The sequence below is a fragment of the Theobroma umbraticum genome, unplaced genomic scaffold, assembly GCF_002168275.2.
Source record: "Theobroma umbraticum cultivar Fairchild unplaced genomic scaffold, ASM216827v3 scaffold_4.1, whole genome shotgun sequence".
NCBI lineage: Eukaryota > Viridiplantae > Streptophyta > Magnoliopsida > Malvales > Malvaceae > Theobroma > Theobroma umbraticum.
Window position 1 is genome coordinate 8,601,909 of NW_018397258.1, and position 25,556 is coordinate 8,627,464.

The following is a 25,556-nucleotide window of genomic DNA, read 5'->3' on the forward strand; positions in this document are numbered from 1 at the left end:
TTTCTCTCTATAGCAGCAACTCCTCTGCCTTCTCTCTAAAAATTCTCAACTTTCCTTTTCCCTCTCTCAAACTTCTTTCCAATCTCACTTCGATCCTTCGGTCATCGTCACCGTTGGCCTACCAACCCAAAGCCTTTTCTTTTCTTCTCCTTCACCGTCAGCCTTTTCCTTCTTCTCTTCTCTCTTTTTCTTTTTTTTTTCTTTCTCTTTCTTTCTCTTCAGCACCTAACGGCCCTATTTCTTCCTTCAACGTCGATCGGTCTTCTCTCTCCTTTTGCCGACCCTCTCTCTTCCTTCAGCATCGACCTTGCTTGACATTAATCAATGCTCGATACTGACCTTGTTTTGTATGCTTTTGACAGCATTATTTTCCAGCATTTGATGTTTTGAAAATTTGTATACATTTCTCAATGAAATCCTAACTCTGCCACTCTTTTTGTCCTTTTGTGCAAATTAATTTGGTCACTCATCCTAGGGCTGGTGATCTTCGTGAACCACTTAAGTGTATTTATAACTTGTATGTTGAGTATGTTCCCAAGAATCCACTCTATACCCCTGAACTTCAATTAGGTAAATAGTCCTTTTTTTCTCAATCTAATAGTTACATGTTTATCTTTTGAGGATTATTCTGTTATGACAACCACTGGTCATCCTTTTTGGTTAATGCTGCATTTATTTGCATATTTGTCTCTACAAACTGAAGTTTCTCACTATTTTAATTTTGTTGAATAAAAAGGCAGATGTTGTAAATTAGTTATGCTATGAATGATTGTTTAATAAAGGCAGATGCTCAGTCCAACCGGTGTCTTTATGAAAGTCTTTAAATAGAATGAGTGGAATTTTGCTCAAGTATAGGAAGGAAGGCAAGTATGTGTGAGTAGTCTAAATTGTGGGCTAGGCATCATTCTTGGATGTATTTTCTCTATTTAATGAACATGCCATTCTTGGATATGTATACTCTCTTTAGTGAAGCCAAGAAAGTCATTTTGCTAGCTCTATAAAGATGCATTAACCATGAAGTTTAAATACTTCTTTCCTAGTCAAAGTTCCTTGGCATGGTCAGCATTTCAGCAGCTTCAAGATGTGAGCAACCAAGATTTTGTTGTTGAAGTTGTTTCTCTCTTCTTTGATGATTTTAAAAAACTGCTCAATGATCTGACCATAGCTTTGTAAGATCTCAGTCTGTGTCAGGTTTCTTCTTGCCATAGCTATCTTTTACTATTATTATTTTTATATATTTGAGTTTCTTATTTTATTTTCTCCTTAACTTTTTCTTTTTTGATATAGAGATCGGCTACATGTATACTTCTAAAAGTTTGATACACATGTTCATCAGTTGAAGGGTAACAGTTGCAAGTACTTATAAATTTTCCTTTCTTTAATGTCAAGCCTTGAAAACTTAAATTATTTTTTTTTTCTACTTCAAAAAGCTTTTCTTGTTCCCTTTCTTTGGAAATTTTGATTTTTTCTTCAACAATAGTTGAACCCCATAATTGCACTACAAAAAGTATAATTCAAATGGAAAAAGGTCTGACTTGTTAGATTTGACCATTCAATTGATAGAGAAGTTAAAGTTGAAACAAGATTTTTTGACAGTTGGGTTGCTTTTGTTTTTGCTCATTGTTGTTTGATGAGAATGGTTGTTGTGTGTGTTTGTGTGTTAAACAGCATTGTGCATACAGAGTTAAAAATGCTTGCATTGCTTTTTACAACTTCTCTAAAGAGCAGAACATTGCAACGTGAGTTGCTTTTCTCTGTCAGCTTTTTTCTTTTCCTATCTCCTTTTCTGTTCCTTTTTACTCAAAGCTTATAAACTTTACAAAAAATTTTTTTGCAGGTGCTTGAGATGTCTTCAACAAGTGAAACAAGAGTATTACCTTGTGAATTTTAAATACTTTTTTAGTATGGCATACAATAACACATTTAGCGTTGTGCTATATTTGTTTGACATTTTGAGATATTATGTGTTTATGACAATTTTTAATTGCATGAACTTAATTTTGAATTTTGGATTTTAATTTGTATTTTTCTTATCAATTTTGGATGTGAATTATGGATGTTAATTGATAATTTTTTACAGAAATTTTAATTGGTAATATATGTTGGAAAAGCATTACCGATGGAACATTTTCATTGAAAATTAATAACGAAATTCAGTTAGAAATGCTTTTCCAACGAAATTCTGTTGGAAATGCTTCTCTAACAAAAAATTCCGTTGGAAATTTTCAAAGAAATTCCATTGAAAAAGCATTTCCAACGAAAATTCCGTTGTTGGAAAAGCATTTCCAGCAGAATTTTTGTAAAAAATTTCCAACAAAATTTCGTTGGAAAAGCATTTTCAATGGAATTTTTGTCAACGAAATTTTGTTGGAAAAGCATTTCCAATGGAAATTTCATTGGAAAAGCATTTCCAACATAAATTTCGTTGAAAATTTCCAACAGAATTGATGCGAGACAATTAATGGATTATGTACTTTTTCCAACGAAATTTTTCGTTGGAATTTTTCAATGGATTTTCAACGGAAAGTATTTTCGATGATGCTTTTACAGACAGAATTTTCAACGGAATTTTTCATTGGAAATCCGTCAAAAATAGGCATTTTCAAAAGAATTTTAACTTTTTTCGACAAAAAATTTCGTCTAAAAAAGCTTGTCTTTTAGTAGTGTTACCGACGGAATTAAAATGTTAAAAATAGCGATTGCTTATCGATGAAAATTTGATAGAAAATGCCGATGAAATATAATCATCAGCAAAACGAAAATGCGCATGAACAATAAGATGGGGCAAACATTATCGATGGAATAAGTCCGTCGGTACTGTTTTATCAATGAAATTTACCAACCCTTTGTCGATGAAGTGTGTGGTCAGTAATGTGGTCAAGTCGCTTAAGACATTAGTAAGCTTACCGACGAATCTGCCAACAAAAATTCAGTCCATAATATTACTTAAAAGGTTAATAAGTTTATCGATAGAAATTCAGTCGGTGGTTTAACCAACAACAATTATCGTTAGTGATTTTGTCGATAGGCTAAATTAAAACCCTCGACAATTCGTTTTCCCTCGTTTCTCTCTTTTCTCTTCTCCTCTCCTCTCTACCTCTCTTGTCTTCGCACCCCATACTCTACCTTCGCCACTAGAATTGCCGATTGAAATGCCCCAAAGCATCATCCATGCCGGACCCAAACCCTTCGTCAATTACTTGTTCCTTTTCTCGCCATTTGAACCTCTCGATCCTTCTACCCATTCGATTCCCTAAGCTCCAGTTGACGTCCTCCTCCCCATTGTTGCTCTAGTCGATAAGATTTGTCAATCATTTTTCCCATTATGGGTTTTGGTTTCCCCATTGTTACTGCCCTATTGTGGGTTTTGGTTTCCTCATTGTTGCTACCCCAATATTGTAGGTTTTGGTTGCTACCCCCATTGTGTTTTAACTCTTGCTGTGAAATTGTTGTTGTCTTAATACTGTAAATTTCCTTATTAATATGTGAAATTCTGGTTATTATTTGCATAAAATTGTTGTTATTATTTGAATGTTGTTTTGAATAATCTATTGTTGTTTTAAGGAATCTGTCTTGATGAAAAGTTTGAGAATAATTTAAATAATTATTAGCGATTATGCAAAATATATTAGCATTTAGTTGTTAATCAATTAGAAAAATGTTTTAGGTAATTAAGCACTTAAATAAATTAGTAATAGGATTTAATTTAAAATACATTTAAATTAATTAAGGTGTTAATGAGTTAATTAAATAATTTAGGTAATAAAGAATCATGTAATGTATTATAAGTGGTTAAGAAATAAATTAACAAAATAATATTAGATAATATTTTATTTATTTAAATTAATTAAGGGTTTTGGGAAATAATTACATATTTTAACTAAGTATGAATAATTATGTATTGGTAATTAAGCAATCAACTAAATTAATAATATTATATCATTTTAAAATATTTAAATAAATTAAGATGTTAATTAATGAGCTAATTAAATAATTTATATAATTAAGTAATATAATGTGTTATAATTTAATTATATAATTAAATTAGCGTTTAGTTATATAAATTAGTTAACTAAATTAGTAATATTATTTAATTTTAAAAATATTTAGGGTAGTTAAATTAAGGTGTTAATGTATTTAAGGTTTAGTGTTATAAATAATTAAGAAATTAATTCAATAAGTAATATTATATAATATTATACTTATTTGATGTAATTCCTCCAACTTCTCATAGATTAAAATTCTGTACGACAAAGTGGCAGTCACATAAACTGGTTTACAATTGGAAGTTCTGTGGTACATATGAGCTAAAAATTCCTTTTTTTTTTCTCAAATTAAAACTTAGATTAAAAGTCTAAGTTTTAGTTTTAATATTGGAGAAGTAGTGGTATGCAAAAGCTAAACTATGGCTTCCTATAGCGGCCAGAGAGATGATCATCATAGCAACCTTATCAACTTAACATCCAAAAAGCCCCATTTTTGTCAAAGTAATTCTCAAGAATACTATTGATTATGAAAAATTGATGAATAATTTTTTTTCAATTATAAATCATAATTTTGAATGTGATTTTAAAATCTACTATATGAAAGATATTCCTAGCATAAAGTAGACTTGAAAATCACATTCAAAATTATGATTTATAATTGAGAAAAGATCACTCACTAGTTTTACATAATTAATAGCATTCCTTAGAATTATTTTGAAAAAATGGAGTTTTTCAGACGTAAAATTGAAGTTGTCCTCTTTAGCCACTGTAGGAAGCCATAGCTTTACTTTTTACAAACCACTTCTCCAATATTAAAGTCAAAGCTTATATTATTAATCTAAGCTTTAATTTGAGAAAAAAAAAATTTACCAATGGAATTCTCAATGAAAATTTCTATCAATAACTGTTAATGAAAATTATTGACAGAATTCTCTCATTATCGACTACAATTGGCTAACGAATCAAACCCGTTACCAACCGAATTGTCAATGAAATATTATGTGGCGCTAATAAATTTTTCATCATCGACTACATTATTATCGATGAAATTTTCTATCGAGATTTTCATAAGTATTGTCACATATTGATGAAATGTTAATTATTATCAATGAAAATTTCTATCGATAATATCTTGTTTCTTTATAGTCTGTTATTAGTCAAAATGTCACATAACAGTAACGTAATATTGACATGGAAGGAGAAAAATGTTGCGTGACTATGTCATCACGTTAAATCAATGTAATTTCATTATTTATTATAATATGTTAACATGTGACGTCAATATTACATGACATATAAAGATAAATGATTTTTTGACAAACAGTAGTTGGACAACGGTTAGTTATAAAAATTTATTTAGTTTATAATAAAAGTAGTCAAAAACTTGCTTGAATATAATGAAAATATAAAAATTTATTTGATTTTTTTTAAAAAAAAAATAATTTTGAAGGCTTTTTTAAAAGATTATGTACAATAAAAGATTTTTGTCTATGCTGTATATAATTTTTTTATGAAGAGTGGACGAGGGAAATCAATATCATGAAGCGTGCATGCTAAAAATTGCTACTAGTATATTTTTCTGCTAAGTAAATTACTGGTTAGATGCAGTTGATCACATCTCAGATGTTTGTTGGGACCAAAAGAAAGAAAAGAATACCAAACTTTAAATAAAGGCTGCTTAGCCCATCTCAGTTTCAGAATTCCAAAACTTTAGCTGCCTTAATTTGATATTTTATATCATACGACCCTTCTGTTTTAATCATGCCATAGATGCTGTCTTGTTAAGCAAACTCTAAAAATTACAAAGCAAAATGGCCCTTCAACAAGATACACATAGAAAACATGAAAATTGACAAAAGGGAGGGAGCCATATTTTAATTTGATCAAAAATGCTACCCATCGAGCAACTAACTACAAAAGGAAAATCATAAATACAATTTTTCCTTTTTTATATATAAACACCTTGAAGCTATGCTCTCTAATCTCTTGTCAATTTTATTGGCAGGGAGAACAAGTTCCTTAGTCCTCCTTTAAACCAATAGTAGTAGGTATTCGGTAACCAATCACATTCCTCATTGATAATGAATCAGGGGAATACCCTTTACTTTACTAATAAAGATTTAACCATGGTTTGGATTATCCTCAAATCCAGCTTGTATCACGAAGAGCTTAAATCATCTTCGAAGCCGAGCCTTTGTTCTGCATTCTCCATTCCTTTTCTTGTTTAGCCATAGTCGTACTGCAGGGCATTCCCAGTTCCTGTAGCTTTGCATGTCCGCTGATGCAGCTTTCATCAGCCTACCCCAACTTTCCTCTCTTACTATGAAAGCTGAATAACACCCCAAGATAACATACGCTGGAAATATTCGAAGGGTCATTGTCATTTATATTACTTACGTACATACACGTATGCCCTGGAATATAGTTCTAAGTTTTCCTTTTTCAGAAAGAAATACTGCCAACTACAACATATGTAGGATATTGGAGGGTAATAACTGTGGGGTACACAAAGCAGTATTGGAATGAAAGCCATGTACAAATCTAGGAGTGGGAATTTTATTGGGCGCACAAGTTAAGACAACAACATTCCCTCAAAAATGGGACACCTTCACTGGCATATCTAATAAAATTTGTGCAACTGTATTAAATGCTCCTTCATTTCCACTTGGGGAGGTTGGAGGCTAGGAAAATCAAACTAAACCTTATAAGCTTTTGGTTTATCAACTAAATATCGAGTGTTTTACACAATTGTCCACAAGGGCATAAAAAGAGGGAAAAGGACCTTAAAACCTCAAAAGCTCTATCCATATCTCAACTTGATCTATCCTACTAAGGTGCTTGTCAGTTCAAAGCTGTTATAACTTATTCTTCAATTCTTGGACGCTTTGAGGGTTGTGAACTTGACTCAGAAACACAGGTTTCAGCTTTCTCTAGATCACTAGTTTCAGGTGCCTTTTGCTTTGCACCTATTTCTTGTGAACTACTCTCCAAAATCGAGTTGGCATTAACAGTGTCGGTTCCTGAATTTACATGATCCATCTGGGAGGCTTCCAGGTCACTTTTTGCAGGAGACTCTTTGGTAGCATCTGGAGGAGCAGGTGGATTCTCCAGATTATTAGAAGATGACACCTTCAGCTTGTCCACACCTGACTTTTGCTTCTCAAACATCAGTTGTAGGTATCTCCCTTGTTCTTCAATTCGCAACTGTAAATTTCTCTGAATCTGCAGAAAAAAAGGAAACATGTCAGCATTACACCAACAGGCACCAGAGGAAAAACTGAAACATCAACGAGGATGGGTTCAGTCAGAACTTTGACTATAGTGGTGCACACCTCCACAAGGCATAATGGATACACTACACGGTAAATCAGTTCACCATTTAAGCCAAGGTGTGTTTAATTCTAAAACTGCTAAGGCCAGTATCCTACAAAATCTATTTCAGATAGTCAGTGTCTTCATTCTAAGAATTATTAAGCACATTTAATTGCCTGATAGTACTCAAGTCAGGGTACATATCTCCCCTCAAAATTGTTGCTGAGAAGAACTACAAGAAAGCAAGTTAGCTAATGCAACAGCCATACCACATATGATATGATATCCCAGCAACACCGACACCCCATCTCCAAAGTGCCCATTATCTGATAGGTGTTATGCATGATATCTAAGTGAAAAGAGTTCCAAGGAAAATAATCTAATTAAATGCCCTTAATCGTACAGGGTTATGGCGTCATATCCCCTCAATGTGCAATACCGAGCAGATCCTCCCACCTTCCCCGACCTGCTCACGGCAATAAAATTAGTTCATTTGGGTTCAAATGTTCAAAGCCATGCGTCTGAGGGAAAGCACACCAGAAACTGTGTTTCTACCTGTCTAAAGGAAGAAAAGAATTCGTATTTCTCTAATTTCTTCAAGGCATACTTTAAAGATGGATTCTATTTAGTTCAATTTTCTTATGTACGACGTATGTTGCTTTTATGCCACGAAACCCATTATGACAAACAAATTCATACCTCAAGCTGTTCATGCAACCGCTTCTGGACTTCCATCTGTAACCGCAAAGCTTCAGTGATCCCCATACCCCTGTTCCAGTTCGAAAAGAAAAATGCATTTTCTACAGTTAAGGAACTTAAACAAATCAATACAATGAAGCTTCAGTAGACCCTAGAATATTATGCACGTTCATCCTTCAAGATTCCATTTGGAATCTTCTATAACCAAAGTTTTGCACAATACAAACACCAAAATGGGAAAAAGTTATCATTTTGCAGATTCCTCTCCCCACCAAATAGAATTACCAAGGAACATTCATGGCAAACTTATTCTTTTTTTATCTTAAAGCATATGACAAACTTATTCGTGCCACAACTTAAACATCAGGTGCAATTATAATGCACAATCCAAATCAGTTTAAGGAACTGAAAACATGAACTAGCGGACCCATCAACCACCCCTTTCATGGTTTTAGATCAACATTTTCCATATGAAGAGCATAGCAGACAGCCTGAAAGATTTGAAGATGAAGCATTTTCCAATTAATAGAGTTCCTGCAAGTTTTAGAAGACCCTTGCCTTCTGTCTCTAACCATTTTCTTAGAAGTAGATAATTCCACATTAGGAATGGCAGCATCCCACTCATTTTTAACAATAAAGGTCCAGATAGTTACTAAGTCTGCTACTCAGAATTTATGGAAGCCCCCCAAGTATAAAAGCAGATGCTCAAACAATTTGTCAATGATGCAATTCTCTTTACCGACAAAGGGAAACAAATAGATATACCATACAGTATTATTGGAAATCCTTGACAAATCATTAGAAATTACTTACGTTTTCAAGTCCAGAGATGATAAATCTTCGATAGGAGTCAATTGTTTTTCCGAGGATCCTGCAAGCAATGGTCGATATTTCAGCTATATATACAGTGAGGCCCCCAACCCCACGTTGGGAATTTGTGAGGATTCAAGATACATAATGTAAGTCCTTTAAATCTGTTATGATCCAATAACCAAACTGGACATGACAAAGGTTCCATGCCAACCACAAAGACAACCAGTTTCATGGATAAATTAAGGAGGGGCAAAAAGTGAGTGAACACATTACATCGAAATATGGTTTTTAAAGCACAGTGGAGTTATAAGCTCATAGAATGAATAAAACCCATAAAGCTAAGCTAAAAATAGGTAGTCTAAAAGATCTCCATCTCCCCTCGCAAAGTGATGTGAAAGGGCAAAGTTTGAAAAGATGGTTCAGACTAAGAAACTTAATCTAAACTACACAAGAAATGAACCAGTGCAAGATGATCTCACTGAATGAGAGATGTAAATGCAAAAATGCATGCTTTATTCAAAGGCATAGCTTTGGTTGACATAAATTACAGAAAAAAATGTATACTACCAACACCAGAAAACTCGAATCAAGAACTTAACATGCAAGCATCCATGTGGATAGATGAATCTGTACACATATGTGCATAAACAAGACAGAAAAAACTTCTGGGACAAATTGTTCCATGATATTTAATGATCTCTTCTTGGATTGTAAGCAATCTCCTTAGCTTGCCATCCATCTAATTACATTGCTATGATTTCTAATATATCAGCATCGGAGGCTAGGATTGTTGGAGTATGCATCATAAATTTTCAGTGGACATCTGAAAATTCTGGGACCAATTTAACCATATGAAGAAAAAAGTGATCTCCTCTTCATTGAAGATGACAACATGGACTATATACCTCTCAACAATACCTCTCTTACAAATCCCCCTCAACCCACACAAAAGTTACAAAGAGAAAATATATGTACATGTATCAAGAAAGAACCACCCTTTCAAAGCCTAATTTTCCCCTAAAGCAAAACAGGCACTAGTGCATACCTACAACCCACCCACTGCAATAGAAGAAAATATAGGCAAATGCAGAGAAGTAACACAAATGGGAAAAAAGATAAACTTAAAAGGAGCTGGCCATATACCTTCTGATGACTCTGGTCTGTACCTAGCTGTCCTGTATTTCTGCAGTTAACAGATGGATATATCCAGTTAAAAGGAATCTAACTTCTAACCAGCACCGTTGAGCACACATACAGACACAAATTATTTAATAATTAAAAAAGGAGAAGTGTACCTGCAAGTGGCTTTTGACATGGTAAATGGTTAAGCCTTCAACTTCCATACGCTTCAGCACGCTCTTAGGAGTAGCTCCTGTAAGTTGAAATTACCAAACAAATTGAAACATAAGCCTAACAATTTTACGCAAGCAATTTCATGCGAGCTGAAAATTACACACTTTCACTGCCACCCAGCTGGTTGACAGCCTCAACAAAGGCTTCATGGAGTTCTGGTGTCCACCGCATTCGTGGCTTTGCAGGGGCATTATTTGCAGATGAAAACGGGTTTGCAACACTGCGACTTTCTACAGATGGTGAAGGAAGCTGCTGATGTACTTGGGGTTTCTGGGCAGGCATGGTTGTGCATGGTTTGGCCACCTGGTATGCCATCTGAAGCAACAAGAACGGAACATGATACAAAGATAAACAATGCCCACAAGTTTACGTTGTAAAGCTTAATCTTCCATGGTATGAAATCCACACCTTTGGTTCCAGATCTGTAACATTGTTGTCAACAAGAAGCTCATCCCAATTGGAGGCCAAAGCCTCATCATCAGTGATAAGCTGGTCTGCCCATTCTTGCCAATCATTCCGTTTGCTGAAGTCCTCAGATGTCATGATACCACTACAACTACTGCTTTCTACTTGACTGCTCTGGATAGGGGTGTTTACAGGAAAATCAAGAAAACCTGGATCTGTACACCAAGAACCACTACTATCTTTGTTGAAATGACTTGATTGAGGTAGCACTGAATTTGATGATTGTGGTAATGGCAAAGCTGTGGCATCAGTTGGTGACTGAGAAATGAAAGGAGCATTTCTTGAATGCTTTTCATGTGGTGATGCAGACGAATAGTGAAGATCACTTGAAAATCCTGAGGATGATGAAAATATGTGGCCAACCGCTCCACTATTGGTGGGTACACAAGTTGCATGGACCAGAGGCCTTGTCATCAATTCCCTATCTGAGGACACCTGTTGCATGTCCGACAACTTTTGATATGTCTCTTCCAAAGGTGTTGTAAGGGCTGGTAAAGATGATGATAGCCCTCCAGACACCCCCAGGTTACTGAGCGGCCTTGCACCTGATCTCTGAATGGATAAAGCAGGTCGTGCCTCCATGGTTGTGCTTAAATTAAAAATGAGGGTGTCAATTGTTTGGTCAATCAATATCAGCTAAATTGGCACAGTTCATACTGCTGCACAAAAACCAATAAAAGCCCCAGAAAACACTCTTGTTACTGCTTCCAAATGCTATGGCAAAAGGAAAGGTCATAACTTTTGGCATCAGTAGACATTATGTAATAAACAATTAAATATTTTTGTATATAAAAAAATCAACCCCAAAAATCTCATTGGAGAAGTGGAACCAAAATTAGGATGCGCAGGCAAACAAGAAAAAGAAACACGTGCTTACACAGGCTCTTAGGAATTATTTTATATATTTTACATGTTCATTGTAATTTGTAGTATTTAGGGAATTTATGGTTATATTTGGTATTTAATATTTATGTTAGTTTTTAGGCAGTAGCTTATATGGACCTATGTTATTTCAATTTCTAGTAACTATTGGTTATTGAGATTTGACTTTTGCGCGTTAAGATTTCCATTCCTAGGTTCTCTCTGTTCCTCTTTCCTCTAATTCCTCCATTTCCTCTACTTTCCTTAAAGTTTATATATCCTATGTATTTTCTAAGTATCTCTTTCCCTCACTTGTCCTACAACAAAGATACAGCGCAGAAGTAAAAAAGAATCAAATGCAGAGACTCCATTTTGCAAATTGGTGCAGAGTCTAGATTGTACACCAGAAAACTAAAGGAACAGGCAAAAGAGAAGATGCAAAACTGTTATAAAGCCAGTGCTTGATAATGAATGAGATGCAAAATTAAACTGAACATTTGTAGTTTCCTCCATCAGCAGGAAGGCTCAAACTAACTTTATTCCTCCAAACGGCGCTATATCCCTATTTCTAACCTCCAATATGCTTCAGGTTTAGCTTTGCATGCCAAGAAATCTTCTAATATGTCTTTATAAATGCCATTTCAAGAATACAAAGCCATTTCATCTACAACGGTCCACCAATCCCATTAACCTAAGTTATGCTTCTATTCATACATCTAAGAAAGCGTTAAAATACCTATAATTAACTCTCAACCATGACAGGCATTTCATATTTCAGGATGACCATCAATATCTTTGTCAGCCCTTTGTTAAATACAACCCTAAAAGAACAAACTTTTAAGCCAAATAAACTTATCTCATATATCTAGAAGTGGGATAAATAAATGCTTTAAGCAATCCTACCTTTTTCTAGAGCTATCTATCTTCAGTGACACCAACCTCCACTGAATTTATATCAAAATACTAGAATTTTCACAAATATATAAAAAAAAAAACTAAAGCTTTTACATGTGAACAACAAACACAAATTTCCACCAAAAAATGTGATGATAAGCTCCAAAATATCAAACAAGAGAAAAACCAAAAACCAAAAGAAATTCACCTCATTCACTGAAAATGTAAAATTCACAGAAAAAACATCCATATGCTCCCAACATCCAAAGCATTAAAAGATTGATTTAATAGCCACTAAAAACAGAAACAACCCAATTCAATGACAACCTAAAACATATGAGAAACATCAAAATTTAACTGAAACTTCTCCAAAAAAAAAATAAATTAAAGATTTTTTACCTCTGAAAAAGGAAAAATTAGGCAAAACCAAGAAAATGGGTACATCGATTCTTACCAAAAAACTTGATTGAAACCTCACTGGATTGGAAACACGCCAAAAGAATCGAATCCAAAATTTGGGTCACAGCAACAAAAAAAGGATTGGGAGGAAACCTATTCTAGAATCACACGCGGGTGTTTTTTCTTAAATTCCGTCACCGGCGTTGGCCAAACAAGGAAGTGAACGGTGACGAAGTGCGCTTTTGCCTCTTCTTTGGGCCCTTTCTGCCTCTGAAGCTAATAAGAAACAAACAGTGATTGGGCTCACGAGCCATTCGTGGCGCGTGTGAAACAACCCATCTGAGATGGAGGGGAATATTGTTTTAACAGTGCGTGCATTAACTTTGGGGGTCCACAGATTGGCTACGTGGAGGGTTTTTATTGGTGGGTGGAAAAATTTGTATTTGGGTTGCACGTGGGTGTTAATGTTGCTTATATCATTAGAGATGTGGTCTTTCAAGTTGCCAAAAGGCCAACGGGGCCTCTGCATATTTCTTCTTCCTTTTTTTTTTCTTAATTTTTTCTTTTTCCGTTTTTTCGTTTTGTTTTTTCAGGGAGAGTTTCTTGAGTCTGGCTTCTCAGACCAAAACATGATCCATGAGAATTTAGATTGACACGTGTCAAGAGAGGAATGGCTCTTTTGTTTGTTGGTCTGAGAAATTATATATCCAAGCCAAGACAGTCAAGCCACATCAAGAATTCGGAATTTACCTCTTTTTTAGCAGGATTTGGATCTCCAACATCTAATCTCTTTTTATTTGTTTATTAATTTGCTACAAAATAACAAAAAAATAAAAAATCAAAGTGTGCAGCGTAAAGAAGGTAATGGGTTAATGAGGAGGACTGCAAGTGTTTTTGAGGTGATGGCAAAGAAAAAGAAAAAGGTGTTGCAGTGGTTGGCATGTTAGATGGAATCTTTGTAAGAAGAAATCCAACATTCTCAAAATTTTACACATGGCTTTCAGCCTTGAAATTTGTCTGTTAGGAGCTTTGTTTTTCCTACGTGTTCTCTTCTTCTTTTACCTCTATCAGCATGTCTGAGACCCTTGTTTCAGTTTGTCCACCCTATAATGATAACATGATCAGTCTAGTTCAGCACCCTGCGGCTCTGGCCCTGGGGCCTGATGAATGCTCAAAAATTTTATTCTACAAATCAAATGATGAATAGAGCATGGAAAAAGATAGCTTTCATTTCATGCTTTCAAAGCAACATATGTGCTTCAGACATTGCTTAGCATTGATGGAGTTGGTACGAGGGAGGACTATAATTGTGGACCAAGCTTTTAGTTATGGAGTTTTCATTAATAGTTCCAGCAATTATTTGAGGATCTACGAAAGCCATATGAATGTTTGATTACATATCGGGAAACCAAAAACTTAGACCCTTTCAACCCTAATAAAGGATACCTACTCTTTCCCTCCTTACACTATGTTAGAGGTTTTTTTACTGAAACAGATTTTTTTACTTTATTTTGTGTCTCGTTTAGTGCTCTGTTTATTCTTTTTATTTTTTATCACGCTGTCTATTAAGTTATCAATCTAGTTAAAGTTGAGTCCTACTTAATATTAGATTCCATAATTGTTGTTAATTTACAACAAAGAAAAGAAATACAAATTAAGCCTAATTGGAACCATATATTAATCTAGGGAAGGGAGAAATTTAATTTAAAAGTAGAATACTGTCACCTTACTAATTTGTAACTATAATTCCACGTAAATTTATTAGTTTTTGAAATAGATAATTCGTCTTAAAAAAATATTTTTTGTTAGATATATAAATTAAATCGTTAATCAACAAATTAACGTTAATGTTTTCGTTAAGTAGATGACGTGATAATATTAAAAAAATAATTTTACTTTTTTTTGAGTTTAAAAATTACCCCTATACAAATTATAATTTTCATTTTTAAACATTTTTTTATTTTACAAAAAAAAAAAACCTCCCTACTCCCTACGGGAAGGGAGCACCAATCGATGATAATTGGTGCTCCTTCTTGCTTGGATCGATGCTCTCTCTCCCTTGGGAGCACCAAATCAATGCTCCTTTCTGGTGCTCCTGGAGCGCCTATAGTGAAATGATGGTCGGTGAATAAAAGTATCACTAACCAATTACATTGTTTGAGAAAAAAATAAGGAGAAAAAAGAAAAAACATTTTAATTTTTTTTTATTTTTTATTAATGGTGTTTACACTTTTGGATCTTATTGTCTATTGTGAAAATTAATAGATCTGCGTGAAATTATGATTAAAAGTTAAGATAATGAGAGTATTTTACCTTTAATTTAATCATTTTTTCAAAATCCCAAGGTTGGACTCTTTTTCAAAAAAAAAAAACCTTTTTCTTCAAAATTCTCAATTTTCCTTCATCTAAAAACACTTTATGAGAACAAATTCTCCTTGATTTAAGTACAATCTCCTTACTTTCGTCCCTTCTATTCTTTCAGAAATTATCCTATTACACATTAATTACATTACGTTGTTGTATTATTTCTGCATTTAACATGCTATGATGAGGAAATTATCTTTTGAAATAAGTTGGAGTTGTTTCGGTGTTTGCCTGCAACTTCTCATATTTTTAACCTAACCATAGTTTTTGGTTGAAACTTCATAACATAAGAAGTTAACTTTTATTGGACATGTGGCAGAAATAATGAACTATGCACCAAGCAAGACACAAAATGAAGAAAGGATAGAAAAATTTTGTGTTTTCTCTTGTATGAAGATAAATTGTAGGTTAAATATTTAAATAAGTCTCTAAATTATACCATAAAAGTTAATTAAGTCTCTATCATTTTATTGTGTTCAATTAAACTCTTAAAGTTTTTTTTGAATCAAATAAGTTTCTTTTATTAATTGTTAATTAACAAAAGTTAATCAACAGTATAATTGGCAATTTTATGCTATATTATTTACCACATGACATATTGACGTGTCATTTTAAAGACGTTCATATCATGTCATCTGTCACATGGCATTAAATGATGTTGAATAGGACTTGTGTGTTTACTGTTTTGTACAATCACATGCCTAGAAATGATTGACTTAAAGATTTAAAACAAAAAAGAAAAAAAACTAACTACTTTCTTACCTAATATGATATAACAAATGTTTGTGCTTAAACAAACTAAATCATTTAATTTAGGATTTAAAACCAAAATTACTAAATCATCTTAGAGACCTAACATCAAATAAATCTTTTCACAAATTCATTGTTTATCCATTATTAAATATCTACATATAGGAGCATATTCACAAGCACACATATATGCACTTATCTAAATGAGACGGAGCAAATAATGAGATAAAACAAAAAACACCATTACCCTTTGCTGTTGTTTCAGAAGAAGCTTCATATGTTTGTATTCATAATTGTCTTCTCATAGTAGGTGCATTATGAGAATTTTATTAGGTTAACAAAATTTAATTATAGAAAAGTTTATGGATTAGTAATGGTGATATAGAAGCATTTAAGATCTCCAAACACGATTGGAAACCAGATTAAGTTAGATCACAAGCAAAGTTAAGATAATCATTTCCCAAAACAAAAGACTCATAACATAGAAAATTAATAGCAATGGAACCTAATAAAATTAGTACAATAAAATCTCAATAAATTATTACTCGATAACTTAATAATCTCGATTAAATAAAATTTTTGACTAGTCTCGACATAGGACTAACGTAGTAAATTAATAATTCGTTAAGTTTATAAGATAATATATTTTTTAAAAAATACAAATGGGTCTCACTTGATGTATAAATTAATAATCTCTTTATACATCAAAATTATATATATACATGACTCAATTAAAAGGCCTTTATACAATATGACTCTAATATTACTTGTTTCTTCTTGAAATTGATGTCTCATTAGACTGCATTTCTAACTTTTGTTAATGTATTAAGGAGCTCTAGTATAGTGTTCTTGTATTGTGAGAGAAAATCATACAATGTAATTGTTACTTTAAAGGCATCTTGATCGTATTTGATATTGTTGTTTGGCTCACTTACAAGTTAAACTTTTCTGACACTCACTACTATAATTGCTTTTGGGTACAATTTAGATTTTTTATATTGTACTCACATAATACTTTACGCATGTCATCCATTATTGTTGATTTGTTTACATCTTAAAAATTTATTGTATTTGGTTTTACTGTATGTGATACTATATATTCTTTTTATAAATGTTTTTGCTTGACTTAATCTTCATGGTGTATATAAATTAAGTATATATCAAACGTAGTTTTAATTTGTTGCAAAAATAGACAGATTCATGATTTCCATTTAATAAGACAAATTACATTCATGAACTTATTTTGTTTAAACAAATACATAGAATAATGGTAATTTGTAATTTGGTAATTAGGTAATATTTGTATAATCACAATACACAATAGATGTATTAAGTTCAATATTTTGAAAGAAAATAAAGAATACCTTGATATATTAATTTTTTATTAATTAATGTATATATTAATAAATTATTAATTTATCGATTAAATAATGTTTTGATTAATTAATAAGTTTTCATGGTCCCAAGGATATTAATTTATAGAAGTTTTACTATATCTCCTTTCAATGTTTCTTTGGAATACTTTTAGGTGCAAGCATGCATTAATTACAACTCCCAGATATCAAGCCCTATAACATAATTACTGCAAAAAGCGCAATTATACACGTATAAATGAATTTGTTTGTAAGTTTCCATCATAATCTTTTAAAATATATAGATCTAGTTGTTGGCTGAGATTACATCAGATGGAGGGATTTAGTCTTATGCAAGAGCACAGATAGGGAGAAAATGCCAACTCAAAAAGTATATAGAGGAAAGATACATCATTCAAAGCAAACATAAGAAGATCTCTCAAAGGCCACTAAAGATACTTTGCAATTCCACAAAAAATATATGAAAAAGTATTCAGAATGTAATGAAGATTTTTTTTGCAACATATAGTTAAATTTACCTAATACATAGTGCATACCACAGCTTGGTTTTAGTGCAAGTTAGGAGCTTTACATTATCTAGTCCTTAATTGTTTACAGACAAACTTCAAGCAGTAAACAATTAATCCGGCTAAAGTTGAGAGATTGTAACTACAAGCTGTATGTACAAATCACTTTTGAATAGATAGTACTTCAATTCGAAACAGTTTGCAAATCTCTTCCATGGCTGAGAAAGGAGAATGTGGCACAAAGGAATAATCAATCATTTCATATGAGATTCAAAGCACAAAATGTTTGTTTTATAAGATTTGGGAAAAAAGCAATTATTTTTTTTTAATTTTTTTAAATCATTAAATTAATCATTTTTGAACAAATGGTTCCACAAAAAAATAAACACACAAATCTTATTCAATAACATTTAATACCATGTGCTAGATGACATAGCATTAACTTCATCAAAATAACATATCAACATGCCACATGGCAAATAATATGGAGTAAAATTGTCAATTGTACATTGACCATCAATCAACAGGTAACGAAAGAGGCTTATTTGACTCAAAATAAAAATTTTGGGGCTTAATTAAACACAATAAAAAGATAGGGCTTAATTAAACACAATAAAAAGATAGGGCTTAATTAACTTTTTTGTATGGTTTAGAGGTTTATTTGGGTATTTGGCCTAAATTGTAATTTTAATTTCAAAATAAGGCTACTTCTAATTTTTTTTCCTAATTAAGGTGTTTTAAGTCAAATCAATGCTTAGATGGCCAAACTAGAAAATGACAATTACAGTTTTTTCTTCCATTATATTTTCTCTCTTTTTTTTTCAAATTTTATTTTTCTTCTTTCTATTTTCCTTTCTCTTTCCAATTTCATTAATCATGGCCATCAACCATAGACATAGGGATCATCCTTGCAATGCAAAACATTGAATTTGAGCCTTGTTGGATTTTTGGGTAAGTGATATTAGATAGTTAGTAATACATGGGTTTATTGGAGCCCCACATCACAAGTTAATTAATTATTTATATATGACTATTCAACTTCAGATATAACTCTTAAAATAAACAGATGCTCTTACAAAATTTTTTAATGAACATAACTATTGAAACACACTGTTTCGATGTCTATAAAAGAGAAACACTTCCAAAAAAAAAAAATTCTACAATAGGCTTGTGTTTTAAAGAGTCTTTGTTTGTAAATTGCCAAAGTGTAGGCAACAACTCTTCAAAAGTAGGATGTTATAGCATGTCTCATGTCTTTTTACTTATTTTTTTATACTACTTTTTAGCAATTTTAAAGAGTTGTTATTAATGGAGTCTAATCCAAATTCAAGGTTTTAAATCATGAATCAAGAATTCATCAAACTTGATCAATTTAATGGAATCAATTTCACCTGTTGGAGAAAGAAAATGGTGTTTTTGCTTACAACCTTGAAAATTTATTATGTTCTGATCCAAGTCTTATTGTACTTCTAAAATCAACTGATGAAGATTCTGATATACAAAAGGCAGAAAGAAAAAAAAAAGTGAAGAAAATGAATTGATGTGTTATGGTCATATCCTAAACACTTTGACAAATCGTCTATATAATCTTTACTCCAATTTAAAGACTCTAAAGGAAATTTGGATAGCCTTAGAGACTACCTACAAGAACGGAAAATCAGGCATTGATAAATTTTTGTCTTTAAAATATTTTGAGTTTAACATAAATGACAACCAACCTATCATGGATCAAGTGTAAGAACTACAAGTTTTAGTTTTAAAACTAAAAGATCTTGAGGTTAAGATTCCCGTTGCACTGCAAATAGGTGCAATCCTTTCTAAATTGCCTCAATCTTAGAATAATTACAAAAATAAAGTTCTACATGCTATTCATTCTCTATCTTTAAAATGGTTAATAATTCAAATGCAAATTGAATGTGAAACACATGCATGTGATGCATTATTTCAAAACCTTTAATTTTGATGTGAACATGTGAGTCAAAATTCCAATAATTCTAGAAAGAATCAAAACTTTTACAATTTTGTGAAATCTAAGTCATCTACTCTAAAAGTTTCAAAAAAGACTTTTAAGAAAAAGAATAATAATAATATAAATTATTTTCATTGTAGAAAGAAAAGCCATATGATTTGTAAGTGTAGGTCAAGGAAGGTAGGAAAGAATTTTGGTTTTGAAAATCCTAAAAAAGTAAATGTAATAGAAGAGGCTATCAAGGAATTTATTATCATGATTTTTACAATGAATATTTGAATGATAATAGAATTAAATATGACTGATGTTGTTGGATTATCCATGCAAGGGCATGTATCACAAACAAGTAATATAATGAAAGTAAAGTTCATTCCCTCAGAGAATTTGTTTTAATTCTTAATTGTTAAATACTAACTTTTCACACCTTAATTTTATTTAAACGAATTTAAGAATGTAGAAAATTAAAGAACTAAAATTAAACTAAGCTAAAATAAAACTAGCAAATACACTAATTAAAATAAATAAATCAAGAGCCTAGAATCACAATATCTCCTCAATGTTTCATTTAAATTTCTTTTATTCCTCCTTCACTAATTAGATAAGTTTGAGTTGTTAACCAAAAGTTCTAAATCTTTTATAAGTCCCTTCCGATGCTCTTATAAAAATATCTAACTTAACCAATTTACTATATTTCTATACAAATTGAAATTAAGAAAAACTCATTAACTACCAACTCTAATCTCGGTTACATATGGCTTATAAGTGTATTCCTACCCTACATGCAAATCAAAACAATCATCTTATGCAATTGATACTGATCATATGTTGTATCATCCATGGCTTACCCTAAACTCCCTCTCTCAGTTCTATTTAGGTTTCCAAATTAATCTAATTGGTGGCCAATCAATTAGACACATTAGGAAAAGGATTAAAATAAACAACTCAAACAACATCAATTATAAGAAAGAAAGAATATTAAAAACTCAAACTACGCATTGGTTTCGATTGCAATTCTAAATTAAAAACTTAATTCGACATAATCTATTTAAAAATCATTGAAAAAAGTATTAACATTAAAACTAAACAAGAAAGTATAAACAAAACTAAAAAAGAAATAAACTTTAAGATTCGTCAAATCTTTCATCTGTAATTTTCTTTTGAATTCCTTGCCTTCTTGCTATCTTGAATGACTTTTTTTCTTCAAAAATTTGTTAATTAATTCATGTTTTTCCAAGCTATGGATGGGCAGTTTAAATAAGGCTGAAGTCCATGGCCATTCGGAGTTCTTAAAACAACAAAATTCCATAAAAAAAAAAGTCGCCGCAATTATGGCTTTAGTGGCCACAACTATGAAGCTTTTAAACCCTTGAAATGTCATTGCCTTGTCGATGTGCCATGACCATGAAAAGTGAGTGCCACAATGCCAACTTCCACTTTGAGGCTGTATTGGACAAAATAATAAACATCTCTCTGCCTCTTAGCTTTCCAATATGGCATATTAATATGTTTAAGGCTATAGGAGAATGTTGGGGAGAGTTTATAGCAGCTGACAAGAGCACATTCAAAAGGAGAAATTTGATGAGGTTTTCATTTTAGTTAAAGTTAGAAGCCAATCGATGATTCCAAATTATGTCACCATCAAAGTGAAAGGTAAGCATCATCAAATTTGTATTAATATATTAGAAGTGAATCACAAAGTAGGCTTGAGGCTTATTGGAAAAGGAAGGAAAAATGACAAAAGAAAACTAGTAGTAGATGTAGCGATGATAATAGGATAATAGCACTATTGGTTCATGGTCATGGAACCTTTACAGTGAATAGAAAGAGAGGTATAGTGATATTAGGTTATGTAGGAGATTTCAAATTAAAAGGCTACTTGACAAGTGAAGGTAGAAAAGGTATAACAATAAGATAAAGACCAATTCGTCAACAAAACTTGACTTAACCTTCTAGGTATCAAGTGGACTGCTAGTAAGTTATTCGTTGATCTGTAAAAAAAAATGAAAACCTAATGTCTGAGTCACAAAGATTTCGTGAATGAATAGAGAAAAGTGCAACCAAAAGGGAAGAGTTTTTTCATAAACCATAAGTTACATAATCATGACAAACATAAATATCATTAGATCCTTTCATGCGCCTGTAAAAAATGTTATTCAAAACCATTTCATGAAGGTTTAGTTGAAGCTCAAGTTGCTTAAACATTTAGAATGAAATAGGAGTTCAAAACATTTGAAAACCTTATAAAAAAAGAGTGAAAACACTATTTTATAATTAAAATATTGATACTTCCTTGTGAAGTATCAATTCTTTCACTCTAGAATGCTCTTTAGACTCAATGTATTAATTTTTTTTCTAAAAAGTATCAATACTTTTCATATAGAATGGTTTTTTAGGCATTTTATCTTTTATGTATCAATACTTGTTTTTCAAGTATTGATTCTTCAGTCATAAACTTAGATTTGTGAAACTTTTTTACACTTTCTAATGCTAATATTTCTTCTACACTTAAGGACAATCGTGTAGTCTAAGATTCACTTGAATTAAATCATATTTCATCAATCTCTTCATTACTTCATATCATATTCTCATTCATAACTTGTATATAATCTTCCTAGAGTCTATCCTTTAAACTCTTTCTAAGAATCAACTAGAAACCAAATATTTGTGAGTTATAGTCTACCCCAACTCAAGCAGATAGGGTTTAATCCCCACTATCTTTGATTGTTGTGTGTACATTGAGTGCCATTCTGCCTCACTCATACTGAAAATAATGGCTTATTCCAAATTAACTTGGATTTCTCTATATGTGTGGTACATGGCCTACATCTGGCTTTTATATACATGTGGTACAAACATTTGGCTCTCATATACCTGTGTTACAATGCCCCATATCTAGTCCTCATATGTGTAAAGGATTTAACATATCCATAACTTACAATATCATCAACACATAATCTTCTTTTACTATTGCTCATACTCATACACATGCTTAACTCATAGGATATGTGGAACTATCTCACATACAAATCTCCAATAGCATACATCACATACTTATATATATATATATATATATCACATAATCATTTCATAGGCTTTTGGGTGGGATGTCTACATCCATCTAAACATCTCTTCTAGCATACACACATTTCATATTCGACACATCAACTTGAACTCATTTTGAAGGAAACCATTGGAAAGGCTTATCTCTTCTTATTGAAAACTAATACATAGAAGAATATTTACATACATAGTAGATTCAAAACTTTCTTGAAATCATTTAGATTTAACCATTTGAAATTATTGTTCTATAAATGGTATTTGAATCATGCAATAAACACGTCAGTAAATCATGCTTAACTTTACATAGTAAAATACTTAAAAAGGTGGTGAGGTGTATCACTCACCTTCGAACACTCGACCTTTACCAAAACTAGCAAGTTCCTTGGAGTTTTAGTAGCACCTACTCATTTAACATCATTAGATCATTATTTAACCCATAAATCACATAGTGATCCTCATACGCTGATTGAAAACTAGTCGAGTTCATCTAAAACTAATTTTTAGCTTAAATCCACAATTCATCACCAACTTGTGTTAAAAACATTTAAATCTTAATTTATTCTTTACCTTGGTGAGCCTTAAAAGAGTAAAACTTCTAGAAATCTTTAACTCTTTAAGAATAGATGAAATCTATTAAAATACCTAGGATTAGTAATGGAAAATTAAGTTTTGAAAGATTAAAAGTTGGAGACTTTACCTTAGGTAGTTGGAAAAGCCCAAACCAAGTTTCAATCTTAGAAAATAAGGATTTATGGATGGAAAAAGAGCTTGAGAGTGCTGAAAGAGAAATTAATGTAATTAAAGGTGACCCATGGCTTAGATATAGAAAATATACCTTTTAGGGTAATTTTTAAGTGAGAAAATACTATTTATCTATTTTATTTTTGCAAAAAACAGCCTCAAGTATCGATACTTTTCCCAAATGTATCAATACATTTGGGGAAAGTATCGATACATGAATTTCTGAGTTTAATATATTAATACATGCTGATCAAAATCCTTTTGAAAGCTTTTTGGGTAGAAAACATTGATTCTTATTCATCATGTATCGATATTTATGTTCCAAAGATGTAAATTTCACTTTGAAAATATATCCTTTTGGCCTATATTCCCTTCCCAGGAACTTGTATAGTTAAAAACTTGAAATTTAGAGTGAAAAACATGTTTAAATTGACTCACCAAGTAGGAGTTTACTTAACTAATCTACTCTTTAAAGTGTGGGGTTTCCCATGTTCTCACCACCATGGCCTCTTAGAACTACCAGAACTTTAGGAAGCAAGTGGGAATTAGCAAAAGGAGAGTTAGAATTCGAGGTCTAAGGTCTTGTGAAGGAAAAAGCCAATAAAGATGACTTGTCCTTAAAGAATTTTCAAATGATGTCACCGTCAAGCCCAATTCTATCCTTGTTCTTACTCGGTGTATACCTATTTTTCTTTGCTTCTTTAATTCAACTTTTCTATTATTCATATTCTTTTTTTGTCATGGGAGACTTATGTGCCACAATTGGTTAATATAAATGAGGAATCCTTAGAAATTGCTTTCTTTACCAACATTAATCTTCTACTGAACAAATCAAAGTCAGAAACCTCTGACGGAGACACCATTTTTTGGGTGCCATTTGAAGACAATCTGGCTGAAGCAAAAGGGACCTTTTTGCCTCCTTAGCCAAACCTCTAGATGAAGCTTATGAGGATTTTGATCGATTTGAAATCTTGACATGAGTAGGATTCTTAGTTTGTCACTAGATCAATGAAAATTTCATAGTAATTTCGAGGATAAATTAAATAAAGTCTTCTCTACCTCCTCAACTCAGTTGGAACTAGAAATCTTTATAATAATTTAGCACAACGGTGATATCGAAAATAATGGTGGTGGTGAGGTTGATAAGGTAATGGCAAGACTGGGAGTTGTAGCTTGGATATTGAAACCAATGCTAGGACAAAAATTTGGTATTTATAATTTTACAATATTTGATATTTGAAATGCTAAAAAAATTCAATAATAATAATAATAATAATAGTACTTTCATATATTATATCTGAGAATCAAAATGCATTTGTACCTGGACGGTTAATCTCAGATAATGTGATCATGGGGTATGAGATTACTTACTATCTTAGTAACAAGAGACACAGGAAAGTGGGTAATTTTGCTCTTAAATTGGACGTGAGTAAGGTATAAGATAGGGTGGAGTGGGCTTTTGTGGCAGGCATGTTAAGGAAGTTGGGTTTTGATGAGAAATTTTTTTGCATGGTTATGAGATGTATTTCGTCAACTACATATTCAGTGCTTCTCAATGGAACTCCAGGAAAAAGGATTATTCCATCAAGAAGTCTTCATCAAAGAGATCATTTGTCCCCTTTCCTATTTGTTCTTGTAACAGAAGCTCTATCCAATATGTTGGCAGTGGCTGAAGGTAACAAAAGTATATCGAGTGTGGAGGTAAGTAGAGGTGGTCCTGACATTGCCCATTTATTCTTTGCAGACGATGGTTTAATATTGAGGAGAACAAGGACACAGGCGATTTAAGCAATTAAAAATATCTTGGATTGGTATGAGCATGCGTCAGGTCATAAAATCAATTTTGAGAAATCAGCCATTTTGTTTAGTAGAAATGTTGATGACAATGTATGCCAAATTTTGGGAGTTAATAGAGACAGCTGGGGAGGGAAATACTTAGGTATGCGAATCATTTGTGGGGGCTCAAAACGACAAAGTTTTAGATATGTCACTGAGAAGGTGCAGAGATGAA

The 25,556-nt window shown here is 32.2% G+C and overlaps 1 protein-coding gene and 1 long non-coding RNA gene across 4 annotated transcripts; one reads left to right on the plus strand and one right to left on the minus strand.

Annotated features, from left to right (window-relative positions):
- On the plus strand, window positions 1–2,024 carry LOC110413214 (uncharacterized). The gene is made up of 2 exons (XR_002444931.1): window positions 1–1,739; window positions 1,838–2,024. It is a non-coding gene; the product is annotated as an uncharacterized LOC110413214 (long non-coding RNA).
- Window positions 2,025–6,676: 4,652 nt separating this feature from the next.
- On the minus strand, window positions 6,677–13,124 carry LOC110413212 (phosphate starvation response 1). 3 transcript variants are annotated; one of them, XM_021423969.2, is made up of 8 exons: window positions 12,838–13,124; window positions 10,572–11,217; window positions 10,268–10,478; window positions 10,106–10,182; window positions 9,954–9,993; window positions 8,811–8,868; window positions 7,998–8,067; window positions 6,677–7,208 (listed from the first exon to the last, which is right to left on the minus strand). In XM_021423969.2, the coding sequence occupies exons 2-8, from the start codon at window positions 11,208–11,210 to the stop codon at window positions 6,849–6,851; spliced, it is 1,455 nt and encodes a 484-aa protein (XP_021279644.1). In that variant the 5' UTR covers window positions 11,211–11,217; window positions 12,838–13,124; the 3' UTR covers window positions 6,677–6,848. The 3 variants fall into 3 exon arrangements, with proteins under 3 accessions (XP_021279644.1, XP_021279646.1, XP_021279645.1); XM_021423971.2 differs by having other exon boundaries at window positions 10,572–11,284; XM_021423970.2 differs by having other exon boundaries at window positions 10,572–11,287.
- Between the last annotated feature and the right edge of the window lie 12,432 nt (window positions 13,125–25,556).